This window comes from Trachinotus anak, unplaced genomic scaffold (genome assembly GCF_046630095.1).
Source record: "Trachinotus anak isolate AG129_WGS33_773 ecotype Australia unplaced genomic scaffold, CSIRO_AGI_Tana_v1 ptg000009l, whole genome shotgun sequence".
Taxonomy (NCBI): Eukaryota; Metazoa; Chordata; class Actinopteri; order Carangiformes; family Carangidae; genus Trachinotus; species Trachinotus anak.
The window spans coordinates 2,633,407-2,646,320 of NW_027273860.1; the positions used below are offsets into that span (position 1 = coordinate 2,633,407).

Genomic DNA, 12,914 nt, shown 5'->3' on the forward strand with positions numbered 1-12,914 from the left:
TCGTACACACACACGCACACACACGCACACACACACACACACACACACACACACAGTTGAGCCGCACAGATGAACAGATTGGACCCAGATGTTCTGGCCATTCTCCATATTCAGATTGTGAAACGCAGACTCTTCTCTTTCTCTGTGTCTCTCTCTCTGTGCACAAGCTGCTGCAGCTGCACAGCGACATGTTTAAATACAGTGCAGCCCCTCGTGTTAATGCTCCGCTTCCTTTATTTCATCGGCTTTAAAAATGAAAAAATAAAAAATGGAATAGTTATTGTGGCATGTGCAAAAGCTGGAGTGCTCTGCTAAGTCTGTGCTTTCCACTGCAAGAACCTTCCCCAGGGAACAGGAACCTTCTGAGGAACCTAGAGCCCCCACCTGTTGAGACTGTTTTACCTTCCCTGAGAGGTTCAGGAGCTTTGAAGTCACTGATTGGTGGATATGCTAGAGTTTCTGCAGCATTGTCAAATATCTGCAACTGCAAAAAAAAAAAAAAAAGAAAGTCCACCCCCAGGTTTTTCAGGGATGTTCAGGTCTGGGGACTCGTCCCAAAAGCTTCAGCTTGTGTTGGTTGACTGAAGGAGGAATGGCTGGCCTGTGGAAAATAAATTGGTAACAGAGTGTACCCAGAGGAGCTTTGTGATTTGTGAGCTTGATCTGTCGTCCAGACTCTTCCCCACAAATATATTGTTTAGGAATCTGACCAAAAAGATGTTTCCCTTTCTAGGAAGTGACTTTTTTGGAAACTGGATTTACTGCTATTCCAGTACGAACTCTGAAGAGTGTCAATGTTTGTTTGCAGATATAATTTGTTTGCATGCATAGACGCACAACTGCATCTGTGTCTTCAAGCCATTTTCTCCATAAAAACCAATCTGTGTGCACCAGCTGAGTTCATCTTTTGGCAAATGGAGTAACAGAGTCGTCACTCAGGTGGGAATATTTCACTCATCTCCACTGAAACAACGAAAACAGCTCGAAAATAATGCAGAGCACAAGCAGCAATAAATAAAGGTGGCGATTACAGAATTGTGGAAAAAGGAGGGCGTCTTGTAGGTCGATAGTTTTTTCAACCTAGACGATGATAAATATGTTTATGTTGGGACTTTTAGTGCCAGATAGATGTGATAGTATAGATGTGTCATTTGAGGCGCAGGTTCTGTTGAGATTCTTTCTTTATTCCAACAGAAAGACCAAAATCAACAATGATTTTATTCCTACAAACAATTATTGTGTAAGTATTGTCCTGCTGCTGGAACCAAATGTGGATCAATCCGCTGCTGAAAATAGTCCCCATCAAATGCACTGTTCCCTGAAATATTAGTGATCTGTGAGAGTGCTGAGAGATGAGTTAATGCTGTCTTGGATTAGATCTTTTCATGGGATTTGTTGATATAAACCGAATCTACAGAATCCAGACTTTTTCTTTTACTATACTTTTTATAACCCAACACATCTGACAACATTTATATGTGATTTTCACTTGTCTTGAGGAGAATATTTGTTTCCGCTGTGTGGAAAGATTCATGGTCTTTACCCGTCTTTGACCCCTGGATTTGAGTTGGTTCCCCTGTTGTTGGCGAGTCAAACATCCCTGTGGTAATCAAATGAGAATCACTAATTAGCAAAGTGGTCCAAGCCAGGCTAACAGCACTTAATGGGGACAAACGAGGAGGTATTAGCTCATATTAGCCCTGCAGCGAGGACCCTGGGGTGCTGTGATTGACAGGTGGTGGTGTTGGTGCTGAGAGGGGGAGGGGGGGGCATCAGTGGTCGTCTAGGCAACAAAAACCCCCTTCAGTGATTGTAATGAGCTTCTCCATGGCTGCCTGTCCACGCTGGACCAAACTGGTGCTGCTGAAGGAGTCAGACCTGCTGGGACTGATGTTCGGGGTCAGGTCACGAGGTCTTCGCAGTCGAATGTCTGGTTGCTTTTTCCAGGGAAATTCGTCGGGGTCACAGGAGTTATTCGCTTGGAAAGCACAGAGGAAGAACAGGGTGGTTAGCATTAGCATTAGCAACAGTAGCTATAACCATGGTGCCGCTGAACAAAAAGCTACACTTTTATACACAGAATATTATTAACAGGAGATTTTAAGGACTGCTCAGCTCTTAATAATACTGAGAAATCAAACGAAGGTGGGCGCCGTACATCAGCTGCGTCCACTTTTAATGTCGCTGTGTTTGATGCTTGATCTCTCCAGTGTTGGGCGAACCTTTCATTCACCTGTGTGTTCAGCTGTCTGGGAATCTTTTCCATCTCAGAGGAGGTGGACTCACCTCAGGGATCCTCTCTGGTTGTTGTCTAAAGGGAGGTTTGGATTGGCAGAGGCAGCTGTGACATCACCAAGCCTCACCTGCTGGAACTGACCTCTAATATAAGAGAGAGAGCTTGTTTGTCTGACATTTGGTGGTCCAGGTTCTCTTTTGTGAAGACGAGTCCATCCTCTTTTACTGGAGCTACAACATGGCACCAAAGATGGAGGAAAACTGAGGAGATGATTCTTAAACTTGTGTCCTGAAATGAGAACCAGACCAGATTCAGACATGTTGTAGATCAGAGATAAAACCTTTATTTATTTATTTGAAGTGTTGATCTCCATAAGAAGATATATTTGTGGTTTTAAGAACCAAAAACCATCTCAATATAGTTTCACATCTCCTCTCTCAGGCTTCTCTCTGGTGCTCTAGTAACAACAGGTCAGTCAGCCAATCAGAAGAGAGACTCTGAGCCTCTCTTCTGATTGGCTGACTGTTTTCTGAGTGATCAAATAAAAATGTAGCAGATTTCACATAAACACTTAGCGAAACCAAATCCTGCAAGGTTGGATGGTGGGTCCAGGTGGGCGGGGCTTGGAGCGTGGCTGAGAGTGATGACTGCTTTGTTGTGACATCACAAAGTTCCAGAAGTCCTGACGGCTGGTTTTAAGGCTCAGTTTCTGAATACAGGCTGTGTGCATTTCTCTGTGGACTGAGGCTTTGATACTTTCACAGTGTTAATATAGAACCTAGACCTGCTTTATAATCACAAACACATGGACATCTACCTTTAGACTGTGAGGAGCTTTAAATAAGGTGAAATCAACAAAATAGAACATTATAGTAATTAAACAAATCATCATGTGACCTTAAAAGGCTCTTCAATCAGCTGGTTGAACATCATTCTTTCTTCATCACACCCTTCATTTCCATCGTTATTCATCACATCCTTATTTTTATGTTGTTTTCGTTACGTTTCACATTTAAAGAGACATTAAAAGACTGGGAGAGACAGAAGAGGTTGAGTGATTCAAACTGAGGGCGAGACACTGGTGTGGTGTTTGTCCAACAAGCCACCACCACTTAAAGTTTTTTAAATAAACTTTATGACAAAACCAGCCCCGCAGCCGCCGCTGGCTCTCTCACTCTCTATTTATCTCTATCTGTTTGCAGGGGACATCACTCAGAAGGGTTATGAGAAGAAGAGGTCCAAGCTGATCAGGGCATATGTTCCACATGCTGGAGGTAATTTAGCAGCCTCTGACCTGCCCCCTCCTCCTCTATCACACACACACACATACACACCTTCAACTAAGTATTCCCATATCAGTGGTAGAGCATCGATCTGGTATCATGACAAATACAGTTGCGATGATACTGTACTCTCCGCTATCGATTCAGTCTTCAGCCGCCGCCATTAGTGAATGTAGGTTAAGACTCCCTAGAGCTCAGCTTGGGCCTGCTCCTCTGTATTTGTATCTGAACGTGCTGTAGTCGCTGCAGTTGCTCGCTACGTCCCACACACACTCACACACACACACACACACACACACATCCATCAGCCAGTCTGGTGTTTCCTTATCATCTGTCGCAGGGACGTAGCCTCGGTAAGAGCGGGTCATGGGACACTGAGGGATGTTCTTTCAGGAAGCAGCAATGCAGATACCACTTTATTATGATTTCATTTCAGTTACTTTATTATTGTTTTGTTTTATAAAGTCAGAAAAATGTCATTTTTCTGCCGAATCAAATCATCTCCATGTTTGTTTTCCTTTTTATGCACTGTATCTACTGCTTTTGTCAAACGTGTGTGTATATATGTGTTTGTGTATGTGTGTCTGTGTGTGTGTCTGTGTATATATATGTGTGCGTGTGTGTGTCCGTCTGCCTGCTTGTCTGCTTGCCTCTGTAGGTATGGAAGGGCCCATGTCTCACCGGGCCCCGCTCGGCCCTCCATCTGCTGCCCGTTTCCACCGGCGGAGAACCTCCGGCACGAGAGACGAGCGCTACAGATCAGGTACAGAGAGGCGGTTACCATGACGCCGCAGAGTAGGAAAACATGAACATTAACAATATAAACCTTAAACAGAGAATATAACCCAGTAATATTTATGTTTCTCTGGTTCTGGTTGTATTTGTACAAAGTGAAAATATTCAATAAACAAAAAATATTGTCGGTTTTCAATAATGTTCAGGTCATTTTTAACATCTCAACAGTTTTTCTGCAGTTTCATCATCTCTGCAATATTAAAAAACTGACACCACCTATAGTTTTCTGTGTCTAGGCTCAATCTCTTTTTTTATTTTTTTACCATTTAAGCAGCTGCATGTGGAGACAGTGGTGTTTCAGTGACGTTTTCTGTAAGAAATAAATCAGAACTCATTTAAAATGAAGAGAAATCCAACATTCAGGTCTCCTGTAGACTCTGTGCAGACAGACAGAGCTGCAGTAGCGGCGACGCCCACACTTCACATCCTGGCGTAACATTTAATGTTCCAGCTGACTGAATGTTTCTTCCACAGGTTTGATGACTTTAATTTCACTGTAGTTTTCACTAATAACCAGCGGCTGATGCTGAAAGAGGAAACTTTTTAAATTCAAACTCAAATAAACATTATCTCAAAGCTCTTTAATAATAATAATAATAATATTTATTTATAGAGAACTTTTCTAAAGCTGTGTGACAGACAGAGACAGAAAAAATAAAATCAATTAAATCAATAGATTTCAAAGAGAAGATAATCAGATAAAAATTTAAACATAAAACCAATATGAAGTATTTAGAAGAGCAATAAAACAATTCAAGAGAAAGAGCTGCTGGTTTAGAGGAAGAATGTACTGTTGATTATTAATTGTTATAATGGAAATACTAATTCTAATAACCATAAGAAATGTTGTTATTAATATAAACCTGATCACTCTGAATGTGATTTAACATGTTATAAATAAACTGACTGAACCACATTAAACACCAACCAGCAGCTTTAAAAACTAATCTTGGACTGTGCAGCAGTGGAGTCAGCTCTGTTGGACGCAGCTGAATTTCCACTTGGACCAGTTACACCAGTCATTTATTCTTAACTGGGCTGATATTTGACTGGAGTTATTCATGAGCACTCAGCTGGAGAGCGCCGTGCTCCATCAACTGATATTTACCTCCTCCACAGGAGAACAGTGTCTTCAAACCCAAACAGAGACACACAAATTCACTCAATCAGTGACCTCAGCCAGGAAAATGTCCTCCTCTTCCTCCTCCTCCTCCTCCTCCTCCTCCTCACTCTCTCTCTCCCTCCCTCTCAGATGTCCACACCGAGGCCGTGCAGGCTGTGCTGGCACGACACGTAGAGAGGAAGGTGGCCGTGCCCATGCCCTCCAAAAGACGCTCGCTGGTGGTGCAGACCTCCATGGACGCATACACGCCTCCAGGTGACGACACACGCACAACAACAACAACACGCTGCAAACATGTAGCATCTCTTTTTTCAGTTTATCAGCCTGTGACAAAAAAAAAAGACGTCCTAGAGAAAGAATGGAGACGATAAAGTCGCTGAATTAAAATCAAAAGCAACCAAGGGTTAAAAGGTTAAAGGAAAAATGAGAAAATCAACAGTCTTTATAATTTCCCTTTGACTTTGAAATAATTCTGCGATTAAAAAAATGCCTTGAAAGAGAAACACACACACACACACACACACACACACACACACACACAGTACCCTCACACTGTGGTTATCTCTGCTGAACTGGTTAGTACTAAGCCTAAAATTTGACCCCGGAGCGGCCGCCCTGTGCCCAGACGGGATTATGTTGTAACGCCGTGTCTCTGCTCCTCAGACACAGAAACTCAACTCGTTTCACCAAAAACTGCAAAACATGCACATTTTCGTAGGCGCACCAACCCGCTGACAGATTTACAGCTACAACAAACCACAGGCAGCCGCTGTGCAGCAGCCAGCGAGCTTCTGCCGTCGGATCCTGATTATTAAGTATTTCTCCTGAAGTTTCTGTGAGCACCAGAAGTCGGATGGCGAGGTTGACCTTTACCTCAGATATGAGCTGGTTAGATTGAACATAATCAGAGTTGATAACATCATTTAGATGCTGATGGAATTTTAATGAAGGAAATGTAATAACTTTGTTCTCCGCTAATTTGCTTTTTAACCTCGGAGGAAATTCTTAAGTGAACCTGACGTCTCCTCGCAGCCTCTGAGCACCAGTTAGAAAACACTAAAGTCTGAAGGTATCAATGTGTGTTCAATGTGCTCACCTTGATGCTTACTGAGCCCCCTCCTGCCTTCTCCTCTGTGTCCACATGACTAACTCATTGTTAAAGGAGCAAATTCAGTCTCTGTGGTTCCTCTCCGATGTGCAGCCTGAAGCCACTTTGAGCTAAATTGGTTCTTGTGGCTGTTCCACGTTAGCTGACTAATTATTGACATTTTGGGTCTGAGAGCTCAAGAGAACTGTTGCCTCTGCCACTTAAAGGTCATAAAACCTCAGCGGTGAGAGGTGGTGGAGCCCGGTCTGCTGCTGCACCGTGAACCAGAGCTGAGAGGGTAAAATGAAAACCTGGGTTCAGACGTGTTTGTTATCACCAGGCTCAGAATTTGGAACTGAAGGAATTGAATTTGTCCTCAGGTGTTAGGATTAAGATGTTGAAGCTGCTGCAGGGTTTTGCTTCCGTCCTGCTACATGAGCATCAGTGAGGTCCAAGACCCCCTCGTCAAGTTCTCCCACACCTCACTGGGACAGTCCTTTATTTATGAAGCTGCTTTGTGCACAGACCCATTGTCATGTTGGAACAGGACACAAACTGCTGCCGCAAAGTCTAAAACATCATTATAATAATATTAGTCAGAGGTGTCCACTTACTTTTGGCCATCTTGTGTATACGGCCCTAAATTAATCAAATGTCACTTGTAAAAAGGCCAGAAGTACAGAAAATATGTGACTTTTGGTCATTTAATTAACACTATTACAATACTACAATAAAACTAATGAACCATTTGATTTGAATATATTAAATAAGTTTTTAAAGGGAACATGAGCAAACAGTTAAAACCACCAGCAGCCGTCACATTTTTGTTTTTACAGTGTCGAAGTTTAAAGACACAGCTCTGTTTCACTGGAAATGTTCATATGAGAATAATAACTGCTTATTTGAAACACAGGTGAAGTTTGTGTATGTTGTTTAACGCAGCTGATCTGAAGCCACATGACTCCACTAAACCCAAGAGGCAGATATTTACAACAGTGTTAAACTGCTTCTCACCACTCTTTACCATTATATACCATTTATTGTATGCAATTATATTTATTCTAATTTATTTTGTATTTTATACCTTGTACTTGCTATTTTACTTTCACTGGCCCTATAAATAAAATCAATTATCATTATTATTATTATTATAAAACTACATTACACATTAATGCCAAAACATTACTTCACATTAACTGAGTAACTCTGACTCTTGTGCTCTGACCACAGCACATCTGAGCCTTTATTTTGTTGCTATGTTAAAGAAGGTTAGCTTAGCTTAGCATAAAGCCTGAAAACAGAGGGACACAGCCTCTAACACATTAAATCTAGTCTGTACAACGAACACAGTTAAACGAGAAGTTTCTGGAAGTTATCGTCTCGTCTCCAACTGTTGAACTGTTCCTTTAAAGTTGCTGTCCTGTACAATAATGGCGGCCACTGACTCTCACCAGGCCTGTCCCCCCTGTGCTCAGACTCCTCGTCGGGCTCGGAGGAGGAGGCGGGGCCAGGTGACGACATGTCGGGCATGGAGCACTGGATGAGCCGCCCCTCCCAGTTAGGCCCCGCCCACCTGGGCTCCACCTCCTCCTCGTCCTCGTCCACGCAGAGCGGCGGCAGCGGGAACGCGGGCCGGCTGGCGGACTCCCTGGCGCACACGCACATCTCGCACCTGGCGCACACGCACCTGGCGCACACGCACCTGGCGCAGGCGCACCACCAGCAGAGCCACCTGGGCCAGCCGCACCACGGTAAGGCTCCACAGCAGCTTCCTTACTGTTCTGCAGACGCATAAAGTCCCTCAGGTTTCTGACTTAACTTCATGAATTATGATTATAAATTCATCCCTGACCGTGGTAACAGTGGGGGAGAAAACAAAAGGTCCATTTAGCAGATGCTCCGGAGCTTTTTACACTTCACATTTTCTTCGCCAGCTTATTACCACAGTGGAGCAGAGGTTGTTAAAAGACTGAAGCTAGTTCCTGTTAACTATATTTACATCAGAGCAGCAGTTCACTGAGTCTCTTTGAAAGAAAGAAAGATTTTGCTCTTTTCTCAGCACTTCCTCTAAATACTGTTGTAAGTATTGATGTCTTAGTGATTTTATGCGTTCTTCATTATTCAATTATTATTCCATCTTTAATATTTTAACATGTTTTTATGTTCATTCTTTTAATGATGCACTCGCTGCTTAGTGTCATTTCTTTGTCGTAAAGACACATGGAGCTGCACTTCCTGTATGAAATAGAGTTTTTTATTATTATTATTAAAGTTTTATTATTTAAAAAAGAAAATACATTTTGAACATCTGCAAAGCCACAACAACTGGGCACTCTCCATGTTGAGGAACAGTCACTAAATGGACTTTGTATTTAGATAATGTCTCAACTAAAATCATTTTAAACCACAAATACAGAACCCTCCTCAGTTATTGTACTGGAGCCAATTCACTATGAATCAATTACACTTTGACAATATATAGATAATAAACAGTATAATGATAATATATTATATATATATATATATATATATATATTATTATATGTCTGTTTTGAAATTTCATTCAGTGTCTTCCACAGTATTTTTTTTTACAATTTTATTTATGTCATAATAAACACATAACAGTTAATGTTCCCATCGCAGCCTCTAGTTTGATGCCATTTTTATGCTGCAGTCAATTTTCATTCATAATTCATTCATCCTTTCTACTTAACCTGCTGTAACTTTGACTTCATCACTTTTATTTACACCACCTCCATTTTCTTTCATCGATACTCTCACAACATCCACATTCACCTCGAGGAACCGTTGCGTTTTCCCGTCAGCCTGTAATACACCTGCACGTGTGACCTCAGGTATCGGCCACCTGTCTCTGAAGAGGAAGGGCGCTCTGAGCGTCGCGGAGAACGGAGGATCTCTGCGGCGATCCTGTGAGTTTGGATCTGACATGCTGTGGCCCCCGCCGCTGGAGTCTGATGGTAGGTTCAACCCAGGGACACTTTAACCCCTCACAGAGTCTCTGCAGGTTGATGAGGGTCAAACATTTGTTAGAATAAATTAATTACAGGTTTACAGAACACGTGTCCTGATGGATCCCAGTAAGTCTGATTTACTGGAGATCGAACAGAAACCTAATGAGTTGTCATCTGTAAAACTTTAAATGTGCACAAATGTGATTTTAGGATATTAAAAGTTATTGACAAGCTTCTTGGTAATAAAATGATCCGATATCAGGTATCGGTGAGAACCTAAATCTGTGCACTGATTCTGTACCAAATAACTTACTAATAAACTCAATAGTTTCACACTCAGATAAAAAACAGCAGTTTTTCCTGTAAGTCTGTTCTTCTTCGCTGCTTTAAAAGAGTAGCCTACACAGGAAGTTGCGCTGTGCAGCCACTGGTTGATTTCTGGTAAACAGAGTTAACGTCAGCTGTTAGCAAAATGTCAGCAACATGTTACAGTGGAAAGACCCCCCCCCCCCAGTTGCAGTAATGCAAGGCTTTAATTTAAGGGGCGGGACTAATGTTAGAAAGTGTAGGAAGTGGTTTTATTTCAAGAGAATTTCCTTTTTTTAATGAGATAATTAAAGACAGATGCTATGGGATTCTTGTATCTGGTCATGTTTAACCTGAGTCTGTCATACAACACTGATACAGATCATTAGTTGTGTACAGAATGAGTTATATAGGAAGGAACCAATGGTGTCAGAACATCTCTGTTGTTTATTTCTGGAGGCTCTGGAGGTTTCTGTCTGATTATATTTGAGAAAACTGCTTTCATGTTGACATTTTACCACTTTCCATCATAAAAAGTCCTTTAAATGTATTTAAAGGAAGTAATGTTTTGAAGCTGGTATGTTGCTGAGTGGACGTCCACTCATGCCAGACCTGATGCATTCCTGTGTTTTCCCGGCTATGACCCAAATTAAAGTAAAAGTGAAAATGAGCATCAGAGCGTGTCGAACTGACTGTAGAGGCAATAAAACGAGGTCCTGACAAACAGCACAGTGATTAATATGAACAGTGAGTCACCACTGGCTGTGTGTCTGTCTGTCTGCCTCTCTCCCTCTGCTCGCTCCATCTGTCCGCCTCCCTCCCAGAGAATCACTCGGCCCCCCCGGATGTGACGGGCTACTCGTCGGACTCGTCCCACTCCCACACCGAGCGTCACCACATGGCCAACATGGGAACCATTGCCAGGAACACGCAGAAGTACGGCAACGCGGAGCGCATGGAGACGGGCGACGGTGAGAGTCACCGCCTCCGCTGTGTGAAACCTTTAGTCTGCTCCCAACTGGAGCCTCTGAATAAAGATGCAGATGAAAATAGAAACTCTTTAAACAGGAGGTGAACTCAAATTGGATCACCGCCTTAGAGAACTGACCAATTACGCGGAGACTGAGGTGTCACTCGCAGATTGGACTTGTTTTAAGAAAGCTGACAGAGCACCTTTGTTCTGAGAGCGTGAACCACAGTCTGAGGGCAGAACTCACTGTTTATTGTTTAGTTCTTTACCTTGAGATCTGGACCTGCAGTCCTGGTCTTCCTCTAGCCGCCATAACCCCTGAGGTTTGTGGAGTTTGTTATTGATAAGATAACAAGAACTGTTCTGCAAGTTCGGCCCATCACTTCTTCCCACTGTCAGGAATTAACCCGAAAGAAAAGATTATCCTTGCAACCGTGTGTGTGTGTGTTTGTGTTTGTGTTTTCTCCAGGTGTCCCGGTCAGCAGTCGCGTGTCGGCTAAGATCCAGCAGCTCGTGAACACGCTGAAGCAGCCGCGCAGGCCTCCGCTGCGGGAGTTCTTTGTCGATGACTTCGACGAACTTCTAGAGGGTGAGAAACCGTCTCTGTACCTGCATGTTTCAGTCTGGGTGAAGTTAAAGGTCCATATTTTCATCCAGCTCTAGTAACAACACGTCAGTCAGCCAATCAGAAGAGAGGAGGATCTGAGTCTCTTTTCTGATTTGCTGACTGTTTTCCGAGAGATCCAATAAAAATACAGCAAATTTCAGGTAAACACTCAGAGAAACCAAATCCTGCAAGGTTGGATGGTGGGTCCAGGTGGGCGGGGCTTGGGGCGTGGCTGAGAGTGGCGACTGCTTTGTTGTGACATCACAAAGTTTTTAAGGCTCAGTTTCTGAATACAGGCTGTGTGCATTTCTCTGTGGACTGAGGCTTTGATACTTTCACAGTATTAATATAGAACATAGACCTGCTTTATAATCACAAACACATGGACATCTACCTTTAGACTGTGTGGAGCTTTAAGTTTACCTTCATACTTTGGAGCCATTATTGTTAATATCCCTCCATTGACCTGAAGTCAGAGCCTGCAGGTTGATTCTGGGGCTAGAAAAAAATGGAATCAGTAACAGTGTTAATAATGGTCGACTTCACCCTGAGGAACTGAGCTGTCTCATTTGTTTGTCTTAGTTAAAATGTTGGTGTTTTGATATAAAAAATCTCCCAGATGATTCTGAAAGTTAAAAGATATGTGCCGCTTCGCTTTTTAATGGTTCAACACTTTAATGACTCACATTCACGTCCACATCGCCTGCTCGTGTGAGTGTAAAGAAATATTTTCATCTAAAGTCTCATGGAATAGATGATGGAGACCATATGATCTCCAGTCTGGTTCTTATAGAGCACAAAGTCCTCTATGAGTATTTTGAAGTGTATATCGTGGGACTCGGCTGTTTGCTCAGCTCTCACCATCTGGCTGCGTTTTCTCTCCTTGTCCTGGTCTCCTCGCTTTTCTCTTTGGATACGTTACAGTGGGTTGTAAATATCTGTGGTTAGTGTTGATGTGGTGCTTCAGACCTTCACTTCACTCCGGATCCTTTTTTTATTTTTTTATGACGATGGCTCTAAGTTGAATCCTCCCGCTCCGCCGCCTCCCTCTGAGGCTCGCTGCCGTTAAAGGGAATCAGCTGTTCAGACATTAACACAGCGCGTCTGTGTTAATAACAGAATCCTCAGATTAATGATCAGTGGATTTGAGTGTGATTACAGCTTTGGTTGAATGTTTCCATGTCTGCAGGAAACCAGCTGTGAGCAGTAAAGGTTTGTGAGCTGTACACTGATAATGATGATGATGATGATGATGATGATGATGATGGTAATGGTAATGATGATGTGTCTGTGTCCCCATCTCCAGTCCAGCAGCCGGACCCCAATCAGCCTCGGCCAGAGGGGGCGGAGATGATGCCGGTGCGAGGCGAGGCGCTCGGGGTGGTCACCAACTGGCCCCCCTCCCTGGAGGCGGCGCTCCAACGCTGGGGAACCATCTCCCCTAAAGCCCCCTGCCTCACCAGCCTGGACACAGCAGGGAAGCCCCTCTACGTGCTCACATATGGTAACCAGACGCCGGTGTTCTTCTCACGCTG

The 12,914-nt window shown here is 43.2% G+C and overlaps 1 protein-coding gene across 3 annotated transcripts in view; it reads left to right on the plus strand.

Annotated features, from left to right (window-relative positions):
- Positions 1-12,914, plus strand: part of LOC139625016 (disco-interacting protein 2 homolog C-like) — a 51,271-nt gene that overhangs the window by 10,773 nt on the left and 27,584 nt on the right. Inside the window, exons 2-9 of one of the 3 annotated variants that reach the window (XM_071484541.1) lie at positions 3,439-3,510; positions 4,178-4,282; positions 5,567-5,692; positions 7,979-8,275; positions 9,380-9,502; positions 10,627-10,773; positions 11,242-11,361; positions 12,686-12,883. In XM_071484541.1, coding sequence (XP_071340642.1) covers positions 3,439-3,510; positions 4,178-4,282; positions 5,567-5,692; positions 7,979-8,275; positions 9,380-9,502; positions 10,627-10,773; positions 11,242-11,361; positions 12,686-12,883 — 1,188 coding nt within the window. The remainder of the gene's footprint in view (positions 1-3,438; positions 3,511-4,177; positions 4,283-5,566; positions 5,693-7,978; positions 8,276-9,379; positions 9,503-10,626; positions 10,774-11,241; positions 11,362-12,685; positions 12,884-12,914) is intronic. The other 2 variants (XM_071484542.1, XM_071484543.1) reach the window with 2 other exon arrangements.